Source organism: Cibotium barometz, chromosome 53 (assembly GCF_041138505.1).
Source record: "Cibotium barometz isolate CiBa-2024 chromosome 53, ASM4113850v1, whole genome shotgun sequence".
In the NCBI taxonomy this organism is placed as follows: domain Eukaryota; kingdom Viridiplantae; phylum Streptophyta; class Polypodiopsida; order Cyatheales; family Cibotiaceae; genus Cibotium; species Cibotium barometz.
Genome location: NC_141098.1, coordinates 36489598 through 36509910, shown reverse-complemented (window position 1 = coordinate 36509910; position 20313 = coordinate 36489598). Strand labels below are relative to the sequence as shown.

General features: G+C 48.6%; 1 protein-coding gene across 4 annotated transcripts in view; it reads right to left on the bottom strand.

Moving 5' to 3' along the window:
- LOC147608583 (protein GIGANTEA-like) overlaps positions 1-20313 on the bottom strand; it is an 85379-nt gene that overhangs the window by 18689 nt on the left and 46377 nt on the right. For all 4 annotated transcript variants that reach the window (XM_086788888.1, XM_086788886.1, XM_086788889.1 and 1 more), the window contains 2 exons: positions 18641-18862; positions 18373-18456 (listed from right to left, as the gene is read on the bottom strand). In XM_086788888.1, the coding sequence (XP_086645014.1) occupies positions 18373-18456; positions 18641-18862 (306 nt within the window). The remainder of the gene's footprint in view (positions 1-18372; positions 18457-18640; positions 18863-20313) is intronic.

The window sequence follows — 20313 nt, the reverse complement described above, 5'->3', positions numbered from 1 at the left end:
CGCTGAAAGCAGGTCTCTATAGAACTCCGTGGCAATGGCTCTAATCTCCCCGGGCTCAGTGGCTAACGATCCGTCCTGCCTCCTGAGCTGGCGTACTCTTGCTCGAGCATGACGGGGTCCGGTGATCTCAAAAAACTCCCCAGTCACTCTATCACCAAGCTGCATCCACTGAGAGGCCTGGCGATGATAGTAGAACTCATGTCTCTGCTCCTCTGCCTCTCTAACCTCCTGGCGTGCCTGGCTCAGCTGGGACGCCACCCACTCACATGTAGGCAGCTACTCCTGAAGATGCTGAAGCGAAGCAAGGCTACATCTCAAACGACGCTCCCGCTCTCGTGTCTCTCCCATCCGTGTCAAGGCTGTAGCGTGCAAAAAAGAGTTGAGCTCAATGAGTCCCTGGGCACACTGGTCTGCTGCATCCATGTCAGAGCTCTGGCTATGATGCCATATCCTCTCAATGTCCTCAGAAAGACTGGGATCTGTAAGTATCCTCTCTGGAATCCTCAACTGCAAGCTGGTCTCCCGTGTCCTCTCCTCAAGTGTCAAAATAACTGGCGCATGGTCTGAAAAAGAGGTGCCAGCGAGAATGCCAACGGAGCCACCACGCTCCCTGAACCTGTTGCCCACATAGAAGCGATCAATCCGTGATAGATTAGTCCCTCCCTGTCGGCGATCAGACCGAGAAAAACCAAGACTGTCTTGAGAACGGGAGAAAGTCTCATGCTGCCATGCATCAATGATCCGCAGTGTCATACAAAATCGCTCCGAAGCTGCAAGCTCCGTGCCGTGCACTGTAACATGACTGCCTCCCACCCTATCGGCCGGGTCCTCAAGCATGTTGAAGTCTCCCCCGACACACCAATGTGCAGCCTCGGGCAATGCATCTGTAACAAGGGTCCAGAACTCTGCTCTGGCACTAGCATGGTTGGGCGCATAGACATTGAGCACACCAAAGTGCTCATCGTGCATCCTCAGAATAACATACTGTGCTCCACCAGGCACAATGACCCCGCGATCCACAATGGCCTGCCGCCATACATCCGCAATGACCATACATACTCCTCCCTACCCACCCAAGGGGCCAAAACCTGCAGACCAAAATGTCCCCCATCTACCAGGCATCACCGAACCATATCTCCGAATCCTACTCACTCAAATGGTGCTCCTGCATCATCAGAATATCAATACTGCCCCCAACCAGGCATCTCTGAAGCTCTTGCCTCAGGCAACCACGATAACGTACATAGTGTGCGCTGCCAAGGCCCTATACATTCCATGAGATGATCCTCATGGATGACCTACTGAGGTGGAGGCTATCTCAGCCATACGGCGGGCCTTCGCAAGCGGCTTGGATGGAGAGTAATCCCCATCCGAGCGGCTACGAATCTGCCCACCCGGTGTGCTGCAAGAGTCTCGAGCTAGTCGCCAGTGGTTGTGTCCCATAGCGACTGCCTCCCGCTCGGAGAGAGAAACCTCATGTATACATACATAGCCAGGGTCTCGTGCTAGGTTGGCCACTATGCGAACCACCAAATGTCGTATCTTGGAGGCATCCGCACTCCCGATATCAAAGAAATGTGCCAACTCCTAGAGTCGGCCTATCATGTCTATCATCTCCAAATCGCTCACATGGTGAGAAAACTCAACTGCCTGAGTCCTCAAAATACTAAGAGCGAGATCCAGAGTCAACTCTCGGTCGCTAGTGCCGTAGAGAGGGAAGGAGAAGGCCACCGCTGAATCAAGTGCCTCCTCCCCTCGGGCCGGAGGTATCACCACATGAACTCTGATAGGTGCTAGCTCATGGGGGCCCTCCGCTCCAAAAAAGGCGTGTGAAGGAGTAGTCGAAAGTCTCCGAGTGCTGTCTAGTGTCAAGACTACTTAGCTGACTGCAGATAGAGGATATCCGTGAAGCACGAATCGGCATGGTAGGTCTCCTCTGCGGTGCTCAAGCAAGGTTGGTGCTCAGTGCCCGCCGGACTGCAGGTGAGCGCCAGGGTACTGCCAGTGCCTCCCGGGAGGCTGGGGCGAGCGGAGGGGGGGGAGAAGGAGGGGGGAAGGAGCCGCTGAAAAAGCGAGAGCCGGAACGGGAGGAGGCGAAGGTGGAAGCGAGGCGGGAGGGGGGGACGGGGGAGGGGGAGGGGGGGGTGGGGGCGAAGGGGGAGGGTGTTGGCATCTCCTGATCCTCAGTCTGCGCTGGGGTCTCCTCTTGGAGGGGAGCGAATCTGTTCCTCACTGGAACCCAGTGATGCTGAGGCTGTGATTGCCGCTGCGTCGGTCTCTGGGCATGCTGCTGTGGCTGTCTCCCTCTACGGCGCCCCTGTCCAGGCTGCCAATCCGAGGTCTCTGTGGGCTGAGCAGGTGTCCCGGAGGTTGCCTGCCGAGCCGCATCTGTGGGCGGGCCATCGGGGGTCTGCTGTTGCGGTGAAGGTCGCGGTCTTCTGCGAGGGCAGGCCTTGGCCAGGTGGCCAACCTGCCTGCATATAAAACACTAGTTCGGGAGCCCCGAAAACTCCACTCTCGGATCGATCCATCCCCCCCCTATCCTAGGTAACTGAATGACCTTCGGAAGGGAGGAGATGTCAGGAACCAAAACTCTGACCGAAGGCAGGCCAGCTGCTCTAGCCACCACTGAAGCTGCTGTGGGGCCAGTCTCAAGCACTGAGCCCACCAATGATCCTATCCTAGAAAGGAGCGGAAGGTACTCGCGGCGAAGTCCAGGAAAGCAAACTGTAACATGGAATAGGCGCTCTCCCTGCTCGGCCGCTGCTAGGTCGAAACCATGCTGCCAAGGTCTGAAGAAGGCTCAAGCGCCCCTGATGTCAAGGGGACTCATGGCTAGGACCTGGGCCACGCTTTGAGCTGTCTCGAACTCAATCTGGTAGTGTCCGCGGCCCAGTAACTGTGAACTTCCAGGATCTTGCCCACATCTACAAGAAGGCGGGCCTGGAGAAGATCCCGGATCTCCCCTCTGCTGGGGCGAGTGCCAACTATACGGCAGATGGTGGAATGTGCCCAGAGGTGTTCCACCTCTGCGGCGAGGCTCGCTTCCTCTTCTGGCGAAAGAGAAAGCCTGATGGGGGTATCCTCAGGGGCGGGCGAGGGGGCTGCGGAAGAGTCCCTCTGAGGTGGGGCGGGAGGAACCTCCATCAGAGTCTGAAGCTGAGTCGAGGGCGAAGCAAAAAACGGAGGGTCCTGCAAGAACCAAGCTGCACGAAAAAGCGGAGCGGGGAGGGGAAGAGGGGGAAGGGCGGAAGACAAAGGGGGAGGGGTGGAAGACAGAGGGGAAGGGGCGGAAGACAGAGGGGGGCGGAAAAAAACAGAGAGGGAGGGGCAAAAGGCAAAGGCAGAGAAAAAAAAATAATTAAAAAAATTTTTAAAAAAAGGGGGGAGGGCAGCGGGGAACGGAAGGGGGGGACGGGGAAAGTGCGAAAAGGGGGGGGAGGACGGGGGCAGGCAGGGGGGCGTGACACGGAGGAAGGGAGGCGCGGGGGGCGCGAAGGAGACGGGGCAGGCTGGCAGGGGGCGACGGGCGTGAAAGGGAGGGCGGGGAGCGCGAGAAGCACAGGGGCGCGGAGGGGGGGGTGCGAGCAGGTGGGGAGAGGCGAGATCACGAGGGTGGGCAGGCGGCAGTCGAGCAGGGGAGGGGGGGGGGGCGAAAGCTTCAGCGAGCCGACGATAACATTCAAAATCTAAAAAGAACTCACTCTAAATGCCATTCACATACAACTTGTGCTTCCACAATTCTTGAAATACCATATCCAAGTGCTTTCAATGCTCCTCTTCATTCTTTGAATGCACAATAATTTCATCAATAAAAGTAGCTACAAACTTTCTATGTGCTCGAAATATTCTTTCCATCATTCGGTTGAAAGTAGCCAAGGCATTGGTAAGACTAAAAGGCATCAGCAAACACTCACAGAGGTTGTTCTGAATGCGGTCTTGTGAATGTCCTCTAGAACGATCCTGACTTGATGGTAACCACTCTTCAAGTCGATCCTAGTAAAGATAGTGGCTCCATCCAATCTATCTAGGATGTCATTAATCCTGGGGATAGGAAACCTGTTCTTTACAGTGATCTTGTTAAGAGTCCTGTAATCAACACACATACGCCAAGAACTATCCTTTTTCTAGACTAATAAGACTTGGGAGCAAAAAGGTGATGAGCTAGGTCGAATCAAACCCTTTTCCAAAAGCTCGGTCACTTGCTTCATAATCTTCTCTTGTTGTGCCTGACTCACTCGATAAGGAGGTCTATTAGGAGGTGAGCTTCCTGGCATGATGTCAATTCGATGGTCTTCCAGTCTCTTTGGAGGTAGCTCCCCTGGAAGAGTATCTGCAAAACAATCTTCATACTTCTTTAGGAAATCTTTCCTTTCATGATCAAGAGTTGAGAGTGTCTCATCACCCTCAGATTCCTTCGGATCTCTTACATATATCAAGTACAAGGAAATAGATTGCTTTAGGAACTTGTACATGACTAATGAGTGGAATGGAATTTTCCTCAACTCCTACATGAAAAGTTACATTCTTGCCCTTGAAAGGAAACCTAATTTTATTTCCAGCCCAATCAATGGTCGGGTCTATCTTCTTATGCCAAGGCATACCCAAAATCACATCACAATGTCCAACTTTGCCAACAACAAAGTTCTCATGATCCATAGTCTCCAATCTGTAAGCGCAGCTTTCCCAAAATAGGAGTCACCTCAGTCGACATTCCTTCAAAAACGGCACCTGCTGTAATAGGAGTTCCGAACCTATCTGGATCATGGCTTCAACCACTCGAGGATGGATGTAGTGGTGGGTAGCATTACTATCAAAGTGGATAAGCACTGGTTGGTTTGCCACTTTGCCCCAAGCTTTGAAAATTTGCCTCTTCTCTGGTGGTGTATCATCTTGATGTTGGAGTTCTTTCGGTAATGCATTACTTTGGGGCGGTTTGGCTTCTTGATCTATCAGGACATTGAGTTTATCCTCATTTTTGTTCTTCTTTTCTTGTGGCTTGTTCCTTGCTTGAGATCCTCCTTTGAACCGCTTTTTTGGGACGAGTCTCGATTCTCATTCTTTGATTTGCCCACCATCCAAGGTATATATAGAGCTTTGGCTTGCAAGGCTTTGTCTTGAGTTTCTTCCAAGGTTTCAGGTCCCGCCATATAAACTGCTTGCATAAGCTTTGGTTGCAATCCGTTGACAAACTTATGCATTTCCATCAAGAATGGGATGGGAGTATATGAGGTAAAAGCTTCAATGAGATGGCTGAAAAATTATTGAGATATGTTGCCACGCTTTCTCCGGCCTTTTGCTTTACCTCATCCCATTCCTTTTGCACATCTGCCTGAAAGTTTGCGGGAAGGAACTTTTTGTTGAACATAGTTTTGAAATCGGTCCATGAAGTAGGCTCGATCCCATCTTGTACCACTTTTAGCCTTTCAAATGCATTCGGACCACGCGAAGTTTGGACTTTTTGGAGAAGTCCTCCCCTCCAAAGGCGGCGTCAAACTGTTTGATGAATGATAGGGCTTTTTGGGTGTCCTGCTTTCCATAAAAGGCATCAAAATTTACGCTTTTCTCTCCCGGTTTGAAGTCCACTTTGCCGGTTGAAGGCTCCTTTGCCTTCTTCTTTCTTGCTGTTCCTAAGGAAGCTGCATGAGATAGAGCAGGTCTAGGGCTAACTTCTCTCTGTCCTCCATGAGTGATGGATTGGGTGGCTTTGGGTTCTCCTTCAATGGTAACCCCTTCACCTCGTAAATATGCTTTAGCGGCTTCTACACCTTCAGCTTCAGTGGCTTGGTCTTTGATAAAGTCTTCGAACATCTAAGCTCTTCTGTAGTCTTGTTTCTTCTTGTCTCTCCAAGCTAGGAACTCTTCATTCTGAAGATACTGTCGGAATTTTTGAAAATCTCAATATTTTGCTGATGTCATGGTCTCATGAGAGACAGATTGGCGGCCTTGAATCCCTCCTTGATGCTCTGGGTTGGCTTCATAGTTGTTCCCTTCTTGAGGCCCTTGATCTTCCTCAACTCTTGCCTATTAAATTGATTTTTTTGCATAAATAGATGCATAAAAGGATTTTCTTTTATATAAAAAATGTTATTTTCATGATTGTGTCACCGCAGAAAAGATTTCTTCAAGAGAAATCCTTGCTCTAGTACCACTGTAAGCCCAACGGAGCGTGCAGTGACAAATTCAACCACGTGTACAAGAGAAATAGATAAGAGAAAGAGAAGGGGGAAATGAAATGAAATGAAATGATATATTAACGTCTTCAAAAGGCCAAAATGACCTATGAGACCAAAAAGGTTACAACAATTGGTGGATCTGATACAATGTCTGTGTAAGAAAAGCTAAAAACAACTAACTGAAACTGAAATAACTGTGAGGAAAAGTACGGTACTAGGAGCTCCTAATGGGGATAATTTCTGGGAGGAAAACTCTAGCAACAAAGGTAAGCATTATACACATCACTATCCAAAGATGTCTCTCATCGGTCGATGGCGGATATCCTCAATGTCCTCCATGGGGAGAGAGAGTTGGGAAGGGGGGGTTTCACACAGTAAACCACGCTGAGCGGGGAACAGGTCCCGCCCCCTCTTCAGGAATTTATTTCAGGAACAATCCATGGGCTTTTCCAGGCCAGGACCAATACACTAAAGGAATACAATATCAAACAAAGTGCCGATGCCGAGGTCGCGGGCTGAAGTCGATGTCGAGGCACAAGATAACTTATGCCGAGCTCGGGCTGAAGTCGATGTCGAGGCACAAGATAACTTATGCCGAGCTCACCACGAGGATGACCCACGAGAGTCTTGCACCAGGCTAGTACCAATACCTGATGTTTGAATCAAACCCAATGTTCTCCTATACCCACTAGTACCTCTTCACCAAATATGGACAAAGAGAATCCAAAAGGCACACACGGTGGAGGATGCTGATAGACAAAAGTCGTTTTAATGCGGCAGCGGCTGAGTGTGGCTGCTGCCGAGATGACTGAATGGCAGGAGGAGGAGGCGCAAGGAAACAGTTGGCTGACTGCGCTGCTGTTGGCGGCTGAGCAAGCAGAGGTGGCAATGCAGCGCTTCAAGGCAGTGCAGGCAGACCGGGGTGGCGGTACTTTGAAGGCAGCATTTGCTGGCACTACTGGCGGAAGCGGTGCAGGCGTCTACAGGCGCTGCAAGGTAGGTGCAGGCGCACAGAGGTATGCAGCAGAGCAGGGCGGCGCTGCTACTACACAGAGGTAGCGGCTGTGTGCAGAGAAACACTGGCGGCTGGTGCTGATTACTGAGCAGCGCAGTAGTGGCACAAGGAGGCAGAGCAGCGATGACAGGTGGCATAAAGGGGGAGAGCAAGGCAGCGTGGCGTTGGCTGTGCTGGCAGAAAAGTGGCACAACAGAGACGGCGCACAGGGAAGTTGGTGGAGCAGGGAGGAGAGGAAGATAATAACGGTGAGGATAATGAACTCTTGTTCTTCCCAAGATGGCTCCTCAAGTTCTTCAAGATGGGGTTTTAAATGCAGTAAACTATGGCCTGGAAGCATATAAACCCTGATGAATAAATACGCAAGAGATGAATGTTGTTGAGGTTTATCTTGAGATCCTTCTGCTCAAGCCCTTCGGGTGAATTGGAAATCAGAAGAATATTGTCGGTATACAATAGAACAGCAATAAGAGCTAGGTCCAAAAGAGAACCAGTCCTTCAACAAAACAACTTCTCAACCTCTTGATAGAACTTCCTGATCAAATTTTCTGCTTTCAGTATACAGTTCTGAATAGCATTCACATTGATTAAGAAGGCTTCTAGATTTTCATTGACTAGAGGCTACTGAAATTCCTTAGGATGGCCAGACAGTTTACACAACTAGTTCCATCTTCTAGGCTCTAGTGGCATGTTCCCCAAGGAAGGGGGGACTTGTAATAAGTGATGCTGACATGGACTGGAGCAAAATCTTCCTCACTTTACTTAATATCAATTTGACAGAAGCTGCTTATTTTTTTGCCCTAGTGTTGGATGCCTTTTGAAGCTCCCCCCCTGATCCCCTCCTCCCACCTGTGTGTGTAATATGTGTGTGTGTGTGTGTGAGAGAGAGAAGAAAAAATGAAATGAAATGATATATTAACGTCTCTAAGAGGCCATATTGGCCTATGAAACCAAAACTGAGAGTACATCTGAAGTTGGTGTCTCATCAAAGAGAACAACTAAATGAGACTAAAAAGTACAATAAACTGATTCTCCTACAATATAAGAACAGAACTGTAAGACTCCGAGATGATACTGAGTAGAAAATACTGGAAAATACTGAAAATTGTATATCAGGTAGATCCATGTATGCTGATCAGTTGAAGTGTTGCCCTCTCCTTAGATCAAGTATCTCCGCCATGGGGCTGTCTAGAATGGAGAGGTTGTAGAAGCGAGGTAGGCGCCTCTGATACCGAGCAATAATGGCTCTGATCTGGCGATGGTGAGGATGCCGTGGTCGGGATCCTGGTGGGCGTGGCCGAGGAGCACGACATAAGATAACTGCTCTATCAGTGGTGACTCCCTGGGAGCGTGGTCGGTGCCCTGATGGCCCAATGGAGGAGGTATTAGGAGGTGTGTGGGCTAGGTTGAGGGTTTTAGCACAGGCATGACAACGAGCGTCAAGTATGAAGCTCTAGGTGCTAAGTTGTGATTCAGGGCATAGAGTTTGTGCGCGATTTATGGTTGCCCCTCTTGTAGAAGCAGACATAATTTTGGGTATTCAGTGGTTTCACAAGTTTCTTCCTGATGTCAAGTGGGACAAGCACACGTTCCAGATCAATCAGAATGTGTCAAACGCCCCAGTAACCATTAAGTGTGAGCCAGGAATTCCGAACTTTCCGCTCATAAGCCACTTGCAGGCTAAGTGAGCAATCAGGAAAGGCGCACAGTGTGCGATGATTTACATCCAGACAGCCCAGACGGTGGCCAGTGCTTCCGAGAAGTACTCGGTTCTCCATGAAAAGTTCCAGAAGATTTTTCTTCGGGACAGCCTCCCTCCCCAGCTCCCCCCGTCCAGACCGGAGGCCCACAAGATTGACCTCCTCCCAGGCTCGAAACCCCCGAGCAAGTTTCCGTATCGCCTTTCTAAGGCAATGGAATCGGAGTTGGACCGCCAACTCCAAGAATTATTGCAAGCTGGCTTCATCCGCCCCAGCGTGTCGCCATGACCACCTGTAATGACGTCATGGGCATCATGGAGAAGAGCTGCCCTGAACGACTTCATGACACATAGTCGTACTTTGTAGAAAAGCCAACCATCGCGTATCAGAAAATGGCATGGTCCTGTGGCATCCAATGCCTGTTCCCACTGAGTACCGAATTCCTCGGAATCCGCGTACGTGTGCTTCATATCCTCTAGTCCTGTACAAACAAGGTCAAGTCTAGTGGTCTGAATCGTAGACACTTGTCCCTTCCTGCTCAAAGCGTCGGCCACTAGATTGGCCTTTCCTGGAAGGTACTCAATCATACCACCGAACTGCTGGAATATCTGACTCCAGCAGTGTTGTCGATCACTCCATTGTGCACTTGGCATTGTCTGAATCCAGCGTAATGCCTGATGGTTAGTGCGAACCTCGAAGTCACGGCCATACAGAAAATGTTTCCAATGTTTCAAAACCTATATAACTGCTAGGAGTTCACGATCATAGACTGAGTAGTTCTTCTCGGCGGGCAGTAACTTACGAGACATGTAAGCTACTGGATGACCATTCTGTTGCAATACAACTCCAATTGCGATGTTACTCGCATCGGTGATCACCTGAAATGGTTCGTCCCATGAGGCAAGTGCTAAACAAGGAGCTTCTGACAAAGCCACCTTGAGGTTCTGGAATGCCTCCAACGCTGGTGGAGTCATTCGAATCTTTTGCCTTCTTGTCCTCAGATCGGTGAGATCTGCCGAGAGGTCAGAATACTTGTCGATATGGGTGGAGTATGCCTGGCATATACCCACAAAGGATCTAATGCCGTAGGCTGTCTGAGGTACTTTCCAGTTGACAATCTCGGCCACTTTAGCCGGATCAAGTCGAATGCCTTCAGTACTAATTATATATCCCAAGTAATGCACCTGGAACAAATAAAATTCCGACTTCTTTTCATTGACATAGAGCTCGTTGCTTTCCAACAACTTAAGGACTTTCTCCACATCAATGTCATGCTGCTCAACCGTAGCTGAAAATACGAGTATGTCGTCCAGAAATATGAACACACACTTTCCAATCAAATCCCGGAAAACACGCATCATCATGCGGTTAAATGTAGCTGGGGCGTTCGTCAAGCCAAATGGCATGACCACAAATTCATAGTGGGCTCGTTCGGTACGGAAGGCTGTCTTGGGGATGTCTCCCTCCACAATCCGTACCTGGTGGTACCCACTCTTTAAATCCAGTTTTGAGAACACCTTTGCTCCATCCAGCCTCTTGAGAATAGTCAATTCGAGGCATCGGGAATCTGCTCTTGATAGTTAGCTTGTTGAGTGCACGATAATCGACACACAAACGGGAAGACCCATCTTTCTTCTTGACAAATAAGATTGGTGCTGCGAATTCGACTCTGGAGAAATTGGAACGGCAATACTATTGGCCAAAGATGAGGCGTGATGTGTTTACATATGTACAACGCTGTGACATTTGTCAAAAGGTGAAAGCTCATCGTGGAAAGAAGATAGGGTACGCAGTGCTTAACCATTGTTGATAGGTTTAGCAAATTTGTTATGCTTATTCCTTGCAGGGCCAATGTGACCGCCGAGGATGTTGCCCAGTTGTTCATTCGGCATTGGTACCCGATTGGCGGGATTCCTAGAACCATAGTGTCAGACCGAGATGCCAAGTTTACCAGTCATTTTTGGAGGGCATTGTTTGATAATTTTGGTACTAAGTTGAATTTTTCCAGTGCATACCACCCACAGACAAAGATATACAACCAGTTGGCCTTTGATGTGCTGAAGTGTTATGTCCAGGATCAGCAAGGTAAGTGGGAATCATATATGCCTTTAGTTCAAGCTGTTTTGAATGACTCTTTTTCTTAAGCTATTGGCAGGACTCCATATGAGGCAGCGTTTGGAAGACCTTTCCAGTCGTTGCTAACCAGGACTTCGTCTTCAGTACCGAAGGCGAACAGAGTGACGGAGTCTTACCCAGGAGATCTTAGAGTCAGTAAACGACAGATTGACTAAAGCGCAAGAGGCCTACACTCGACACGCCAATAAAGACCGAAGGGATATGAAGTTTTCGGAAGGGCATTGGGTTTATCTTCGGATTATGAAGCAAAGATTGAAGGAGGTGGGCAAGCAATGCCCAAAGTTGTCTTTCAGGAGCTTCGGACCTTTCCCCATCAGGAAAAAGATTAATGAGGTGTCTATGCAGTTAAAGCTACCTCCGAGTTGGACTATGCACGATGTATTTCATGTCAGTTGGTTAAAGCCATATGCAAGTCCAACCCCTTCAGAGGTCATATACGAAGCGAAACCAGACGTTTCAAGCATGGCTCAAGCCAAAGACTACGACAGTTCCTCATGAAGTTTCAGGACCGAGGAACTCATGAAGCGGTTTGGCTCGACAAAGAGTTTTTCGAAGACTATCTGGCGTTATTGACGGATTATTTGGAGGCTATGCAACTTCCGTCAAGTTAAGCAGAAGGGGATGTCACGTGCATCCCGCACTTGGATGCCACGTAGACATTTCTGTTCAGAAGGTGCAGGACATGGGATGGTGAACTAGTCCCATGTGAGCCCAGTCCGGGACGAGTCAGCCAGGGATCCATCTCAGTCGTCCGAGGTCAAGTGTGCATTGTCCTGCACATGAGTCTAAGGTCAGGTGTGCACTGTCCTGCACATGAAACAATGCCAGTCCACGCTGTGAGTCTCCCTCTAGAATGATGTCAGTGATTCTGTGTATTTGGTATGGTACCGGATGCCAGATCACTGTGTAGTTAGTGTTTAGGACAAGGGGCCAACCCATAGGGCTACCCCAGATCTTAGTGTGGGCATGGGAATGGTGTAGAACCACCCCCATGAGGGCCAGGAAGGCCCAGGCTGAAACCACCAGCCATGGAGGGGCTGTAAGATAGCCCTAGGGCAAGAATAAGGCAAATTCCAGGAATTTACAGCCTTTACATGGCTATAGGGCAAGTATGGGGCAGCCCATACAGGCTGCCCAGCCCTTGGGATGTGTGCAAAAGGCTTGCCCAGCCATTGGAATGCAGGCGCACCACCTCCTAGCTAGCTAGGAATAAAACGCAGCATTTATGGGATTTATTTTAGCATTTATTGCTAAATTTGCATAAGTCGTGGGACTTTTATGCTGGCCACCTGGATGTATGCTGGCCGACTGCTCATGAGTAGTATAAAAGAGGCTAGACAAAGCCAAGAGGGTGCTAAGCAAAGGGGTGAAGGATTCAGGTCAAGGGCAGCCGCCTGTTGTCGCTGCTCTGCCTCCTTGCGCCACTCAGTAATCAGCGCCAGCCACCAGTGTTTCTCTGCACACAGCCACCACCTGTGTAGTAGCAGCGCCGCCCTGCTCTGCTGCATACCTCTGTGCGCCTGCACCTACCTTGCAGCACCTATAGACACCTGCACCGCTTCAGCCAGCAGCGCCAGTAAACACTGCCTTCAGAGCATAGCCACCCCAGTCTGCCTGAACTGCCTTGAAGCGCCGCCTCGCCACCTCTGGTTGCTCAGCCGCCAACAGCAGCACAGTCAGCCAACCGTCTCCTTGCGCCTCCTCCTCCTGCCATTCAGTCGTCGACAGCCACGCTCAGCCACTGCCGCATTAAAACGACTTTTGTCTATCAGCATCCTCCACCGTGTGTGCCTTATGGATTCTCTTTGTCCAGATTTGGTGAAGAGATACTAGTGGGTATAGGAGAACATCAGATATTGGTACTCGCACGGTGTAAGACTCCTGTGGGTCATCCTCGTGGTGAGCTCGGCAGCAGTTATCTTGTGCCTTGACATCGGCACTTTGTTTGATATTGTATTCATTTGTTGTATTGGTCCTAGCTTGGTAAAGCCCGTGGATTGTTCCTGAAATAAATTCCTGAAGAGGGGGCGGGGCCTATTCGCCGCTCAGCGTGGTGTGCTGTGTGAAAACCCCCCTTCCCAACTCTCTCTCCCCCTTCTCTCTATCTATCTATATCTCTTGTACACGTGGTTGAATCTGTCACTGAACGCTCCATTGGGCTTACATGTGAAGTGGCATTCCTAAAAAGACTCAAGGCAGAGGTGGGAGAGCCAGTTTGCCAGCCACTAGCACTGATCTTGGGATGAAATGTCAAGCATTGAAGCGGCAAGATGCCAAGACAAAACATATTGAAGTACACCATTTTAACACAGAAGAGGACATTTAAAGGGAAAAATACCTGAGGATTGTTAGGACAAATGAACAAGCGGCAAACATCTTCACCAAGGCATTGCCCAGAGAAAAAAATTGAGTTCTTCCGAGGGCAGTTGGGTATTCAACAGATTAATTTGGGCTTATGGGGGAAGGTTGAAAACAAAGTTTAAGATTATTAACTTGGAAATTTGAAGGCAATTTTGGATGTGACCTCATGGTCAGACACATAAGGAGATGACATGGCCTCGTGGGGCAGGCATTTGACACATAGTGACATGGGACGGGGGGAACGGACCCTAGGGACGGGGAACGCCTGGGACGGGGGCGGGACGCCCGCGGGACGGAGGGACGGGGACGGCAGCCAGCCAGCGCAACGGGGACGCCGGGAACGCGTCCCGGGAACGTTCCGGGAACGGCGTTCCCTGTCCGTACGGGAACGGTCAAACTGACCGTTGCGCAGTTTTTGACCGTTGGGCGGGGCTTCAACGGCTGTCTCTCCTAGCCGTTTGGTGATGCGCAACTCCTCCTCAAGGCTGAAGCTCTCCCACATGGCTCCCCTTCTTCTATATAAGAGACCTCCATGCTCTCCTCAAGCCATCTCCTCTCCAAGCTCTCCCTCTCCAAGACCCAAGGCTCAAGGCTCAAGCTCTCCCTCTCCAAGCTCTCCTTCTCCAACATCCAAGCTCTCTCTCTCCAAGCTCACCCTCTTCAAGCTCTCCTTCTCCAACATCCAAGCTCTCCCTCTCCAAGCTCACCCTCTCCATTGTCCAAGCTCTCCTCCTCCAACATCTCCATCCCAATTCTCCATCTTGACTCTTTCTCAAGCTCTACCATCCATCTCAAGCTCTACTCTAGTCTCTATCACTATGGCATCCTCTTCTCAAACCCCTTCCTCTCCTCAACCCGGGTCCGCCGCCGCCTCCACCACTTCAACACCCGCTCCATCACGAAGGAGGAGGCCCGCCGTACATCGATGGAGTTGGTGGGATGAGGTAGAGTGCTCACAATACGGTCAAGGGGGTGGTTCAAGACCATGGGTATGTAAGCTTTGCGGCTACAAGCGAACCGGCGGTGCCCACAAAGTGCGTGCTCACTTCTTGCATGAGCCCGGCAACGAAGTGCAATTTTGCAAGGAGGTTTCGGCCGAGAAGAAGAAGGAGCTCCTTGAAAAGCTTGTGGTTTATGAGGCGGCCGAGTTGGCAAAACGCAATCCTCAAGTGGCCGTCGACCCCACATCCTTTGTGAGGACATCAACGCCGCATGTACCTCGTTCATCAAGAGAGGCATCCGCTTCCCGGGGACGCCAAAGTACGCTTGATGAGAATTGGAACCCTCAATTGAAAGAGGAGGTGGACATGGCGGTGGCACGATTCTTCTTTCATGACCACATAGCATTTCGGGCGGCACGGTAAGTCCTTGGCACTATGCTCATGTACTATTCAAAATTCAAATATCATGCTCTAAACTTTAAACTTTAAAGACTAAAACTTAAAAGACTAAATGATGGTAAAAATCTGAATTTTGTTTGTGTTTTGCATATGGTGTTTTGGATAGATCTCCATACTTTCGGGCCATGTGCAAATTGATAGCAGAGTATGGACCCTCTTATGTTCCCCCCTCTTCGGAGACCATCCGCACCTCTCTCCTTGACAAGGAGAAGGCAAGCGTGGAGGTGGCGGCCAACCACATGAAAGAGCAATGGGCTGAAAATGGTGTTACCCTCGTCGTTGATGGGTGGAGTGACACTAGAAAGCGCTCCATCCATGGAGTTGTTGCCTACTCACGAGGGGAGACATACTTTGTCGACTCCCATGATGCTTCCGGGACGGGGAAGAGTGCCGAGATACTTGCTGCGGAGTGGGCAACAACACTAGAGACGGTGGGGGCGGAGAATGTCATTGCCATATGTGCGGATGGAGAACCGGCAAATAGGGCGGCGGGGACAATTCTCCAAGCAACCTATCCTCGCATCACCGTGTGCTTTTGCATGGCCCATTGCCTCAACAACCTTATCAAAGACATAGGGGCCTTGGATTGGGTTGCACCTGTCATTGAGGGTGCCAACAAAATAGTGACCTTTGTCCTCAACCATCACAGGGTGCAGCACGAGTTTTCCAAGAAGTCAAGCCTCTCTCTTCTTAAGTATTCCGAGACGAGGTTTGCATTCAACTTTCTCATGCTAGGCCGCTTGTGTACATGTAGCGGGGCATTGAGGGGACTCTTCCTCAGTGATGAGTTTGCACGCACTTCAGAGGCTTCCACGACGGTCGGCAAATTTTGCAAGGAAAGGGCGGATGATGCGGCATGGTGGGAGGAGGCCAAGGCGCTTGTGGAGATGGTGCAACCGATTATTGATCTCCTTAGGGTGGTGGATTCCACTCAACCATGCATTGGCAAAGTGTATGAGGCAATGGATCGCATGACAGAGAAGCTAAAAGCAATGTTCAAAGTCAAGCCTCACTATAAACAGGTCAAATCCCTATGTTTGAAAAGGTGGCAAGCCTACCACTCTCCCCTCCATGCTGCTGCCTACATTGTTGATCCTGAGTTTCAAGGCAAAGGGCAACACAAGGACAAAGAGGTGAGCAAAGGCCTTCGACAAACCTTGGATCGCCTTTACACTAGTGAGGAGGATCGCCGCACAATCAAGGACCAATTGCAGATTTATAGAGAGAAGCGGGGGGCTTTTGGTTTGGCAGATGCACAGGCGGACCGCTTCAAGGTAGGGTCTGCACTTTGGTGGGAGGATTATGGTGCGGAAACTCCAAAGTTGCAGGAATTTGCTGTGCGCGTACTCTCACAGGCTTGCAGTAGCAGTTGCCTAGAGCAACTCTGGTCAGTTTATAGCCACATTGCCTCTAAGAAGAGGAACCGCCTTGGTGTACAGCGTGCAAATGATTTGGTGTTTGTCAGTGCCAACTTGCGAATGCTTTGCAAGGGCTTGACAAAGAAGGCAGATCCTTTCACCGAATGGGAGCAGGCACAGCAGGACCCACATCTCTCTGATCAGCAGAGGGCCGAGATTTTAGAGGAGCTTGAGGTTGTGCCCGAGGCATTGTCCCCCCCACCTCCCCCTCCCCTCCCACTTGAGGACCAGCCTATGGAGGACTTCACCGAGGAGGTCACGATTGATCTTCACCCTTTTCACCCTCTTGCCTAGTCTCTTGACTCTTGAGTCTTGTATCTTGGCACTTAGTCATTTTGCCTTGAGTGTACACCCTCCTTGGGCCTTTCATTATGCCATTTGGCATTTTTGTTTAGATTGATGATTGATCATTGTACACTCACTTTTGTTTATCACGCCATCGGCGCCCCATTATAGTTTTTTGCTAATACGACTATGCATTTCTCCTCTTTTTGGTGCAATTTTGTGCTTAATGTCTTGGTTTCTAAGTGTAAATCAAGTGTGTTAAAAAAAATTGCAAAAAAACAATCGTTTTCAGATTGCCGTTTTTTCCACCGTCCCCGGGACGGCCTTTTGCCCCGTTCCCGCCCCGTTCCCCGTCCCCGTCCCATGTTTCTATGATTTGACATCATTCCCAGGGATGTGACATGTTGGGTATCACATCACTTGACCCTTCTGTGGCTCACATGTTTCAGGTTTAGTTTTGCATCTTGGACATGAATCCATTATTTGAGTTTAGTTTCTTGGCAGTTTTGCATCTTTGACATGAATACATAGGATACACATTATCAAGGCAGCAAGACAAGTGGACACATTGGATGACAGGGAGATGATGCATTGGGTTATGGACATCTTGTCTATCTCGTAGAAGGTTGTGTGTCCACACGTATATCATCAATCTAGTGACTTCCAGTTGTTTGACTTATCCTGCATGCATGTAATCCCTCTATATACTGATGTGCCATTCTAAGCATGTAATCTAAGCACACAGAGATGAAGCTCTCTCTCCAGATAAGGATTGATATAATCACTGGTCAAACAAAGCACATCATACTTCAACAGTCTACCATAGTCATCATTAGATCAGAGTTACCTATTCCTTTGACTAGGGACATCTACAGGTAGCTTCCTTCATGCAGTTTCTAAGAACCTGGTATTGCATGTCAAGCACAGGACCTAGTTTCCACATCTTCCCCAGTCCATTCCCACCACTTCATCTCTGGTAGTTCACTTCATACAAATCTTTCCACCGTTTTGACCAATAATTAGCTTTGTTAGGACCATCAGCAGCAGATTTTGGTCAAAACAATGGACAATTTTGAAGACATGTTCCTAGATTGGCCATGGCTGCCCATGTTGAAAGAAAGAAAGAAAGAAAGATATATTAACGTCTCCTTAAGGCCGAAATGGCCCATGAGACCAAAACAAGGTACAACTGATGATGATGATGTCTCATCATAACAAATCTGAAAGAAAGAATGAAAATAGTGACATCCTAAGAGAGCTAAGAGCTGAAAGCTGAACCGCTGAATCGTCGCGGTAAACTCCTCCGCCGGTGGCGGGCAATGATGGCTCGAATCTGCCGATGGTGAGGGAGTCGTGGACGCGATCCTCGTGGTCGTGGGCGTCTCGCTCTACAGATGGCAATGGCTCTGTCCAAGGTGACTCCTCTGGAGGGTGGTCTGCCAGGTAGGCCTGTAGATGGGGGAGTAGAGGCTGGTGGGGTTACAGTGCTGGCTCTGAAAAAATCTGTGAGGGCTCTCTATCTAGGCGGCTCTGGTCCCACTGCCCTCCTGTCCCTCAATAGGCTCTCTCTGTGGCATCTAAGCTCAAGTATGAAAAGCCCTAAGCACCTTTGGTAGATCTGTTTTACAAATGAAAGATCTGGTAGATCTTAAATGAGACCTACAAACACCAGTATGTTTTACAAAGGAAAGGAAAGATCTGGTAGATCTTAATGAAACCTACCAACACCAATATGTTTTACAAAGGAAAGATCCGGTAGATCTTAATGAGACCTAGAAACCATTATGTGACTTTAAAAATTATAGTCATACAGGCTGTTCTCAATAGCTTTAATAATGCAAGGAAGACATGTAGAACAATTATGAGTCACAAATGTGCTACCTTTAGAAGGTTTGATAGAGATTCTACAGCAGAGCTGTTAATAGGTACCAAAAGTTGGGCAGCAACTGCCGCAGCCTCCAACAACTGCAAAATAGCTTAGTTAGAAACCTGTGATGATGAAATGATACCAGAACTTAATGCCCCAGCTCTGCCTCTCCTTTTTAAGGTAAAGAAACTGTAACGATAAGGGACAATTGAAGCTAAAAGTTATCAACTTTAACAATATGCTAGCAACTCTTGCAGATACATCTTCAGACTTTAAAGATACCTCTAACTGTGGCATAGTACAAGCTTCACCATCTACAGCCATCCCTTCAGTTGCTTGTTCAAGGACAGAAGAATACTTGGCCACTACGTTCAGAGCTTCAGGTGCATTGTGTAGCCGTAGAACCTCAGTTAAAAGGCACAAAATACGTTTATTTGCTCTCCACACATCCACAAAATCTGGCACATCTTCATTACCTACCCATGGTTGTAGGTCTCTTTCAACCTGTGCACACATCCACAATGTCAGTCAAGGTGTTTCACTGTAAATAGTCCTTCTATAGTACCATCACTGTTGGTGTCATCAATTAGGAAGCTAAACAAATAGTGATCTCAAAATATAACCCCCATTGCTAATAAACATTCCATTTGCATCCCAAGATAATTCAGCGAGTTATATGGGTCAACCCGCCAAAAAAACAAACATGATAGATCTATTTCATTTCTTTCTGGCTGATTGACCCTCCACAAATCAATCTCTAAGATGTAATCATATTCGTTCACACTTTCCAGGCTTCAAAGTATCCAAGAGGAAATTCGTCGGGTACTGCATAGTTTATGACTTAAACTTCTTGTGGTATGAAGTCCCACTTGGTGTTCTCGTGTGACAAGGAGTTAGGACCACATTCAATGAAAGCACCCCTTCAGACTCTGCTCTTTTTGGCAGAGGCAACTCAATTTTCCTTAGGCCTTCCCATGCAGCAACTGACTGAGCCTGCGCAACAGATGCTAGCTTGAGAGCATCAGAGTTTTTGGAGAGCCAGAGGCAAACTGGCCTATTGAAGATACCTAAGTGAGTTCATGTTTGGTGTATCATCTAGTCTAATTTTCCCTACAGTCTCCCCTCAGGTGTTGCTAAGGCCGAACACAAAGTAACATAATGTCATGCACGATTCATGAGATGAGTAGAAATGTTTTTAAACTCAACACATCACATACATAAGTGTATGATTGGTGTCAGAGCCCATCATTACAAGCATTCCCATGACAAAATAATTGGATCAGAAGGTATGAAAGGTGAGGAACTATCAAAACTGGGTAAATTGTCTCAGTAAAGAGCATGAAATTTTTGGTACAGCTAACCTTTCACCCAACAGCCAGCCTTGTCAGTGTGTAAGAAAACCATCTGACAAGGAGTTTACATTCCATATTCAGCAAGAAAGAGAAACACGTAAGTGCACAGATCATTCGCATTGATGTAAAAAACAGCCAGAAAATCTTAACAATAGCCTGCTATTACTCTTTGAAGGCCTTGAGCTGTATTCTATGATTGATCCCCAATCGAGGATAAGGTGTGGATAGTATATGACCAGACAACCAAAAGAAATTGCATATGAAAGGTCCCTACGCCCTCAACAGCCAGTGGAATGAATTCTTAAAACCTGCTATGCAGCCAAGCTCTCTTTAATCTCCCAATCTGTGCTCACAGCTGCAAGATGAGGTCAGATGGGCAAAAAAAAAATCCCCGGAAAAGAGACTTCTATTAAACAATATAAAATCAGATGGATAATTTTGGAGCCAGATCTAAAGACATAGTCTAAAAAGAGATTATGTCATCTTTAAATGTATGCTCCATAATGTCTCGTCCTAGAAAGAGAGCTATCCTTTATAAGCTAGGCCACTATAGCATGGCTTTTTCCATAAGCAGTGCAATCCTCTGCCATAGTTTTCAAACCT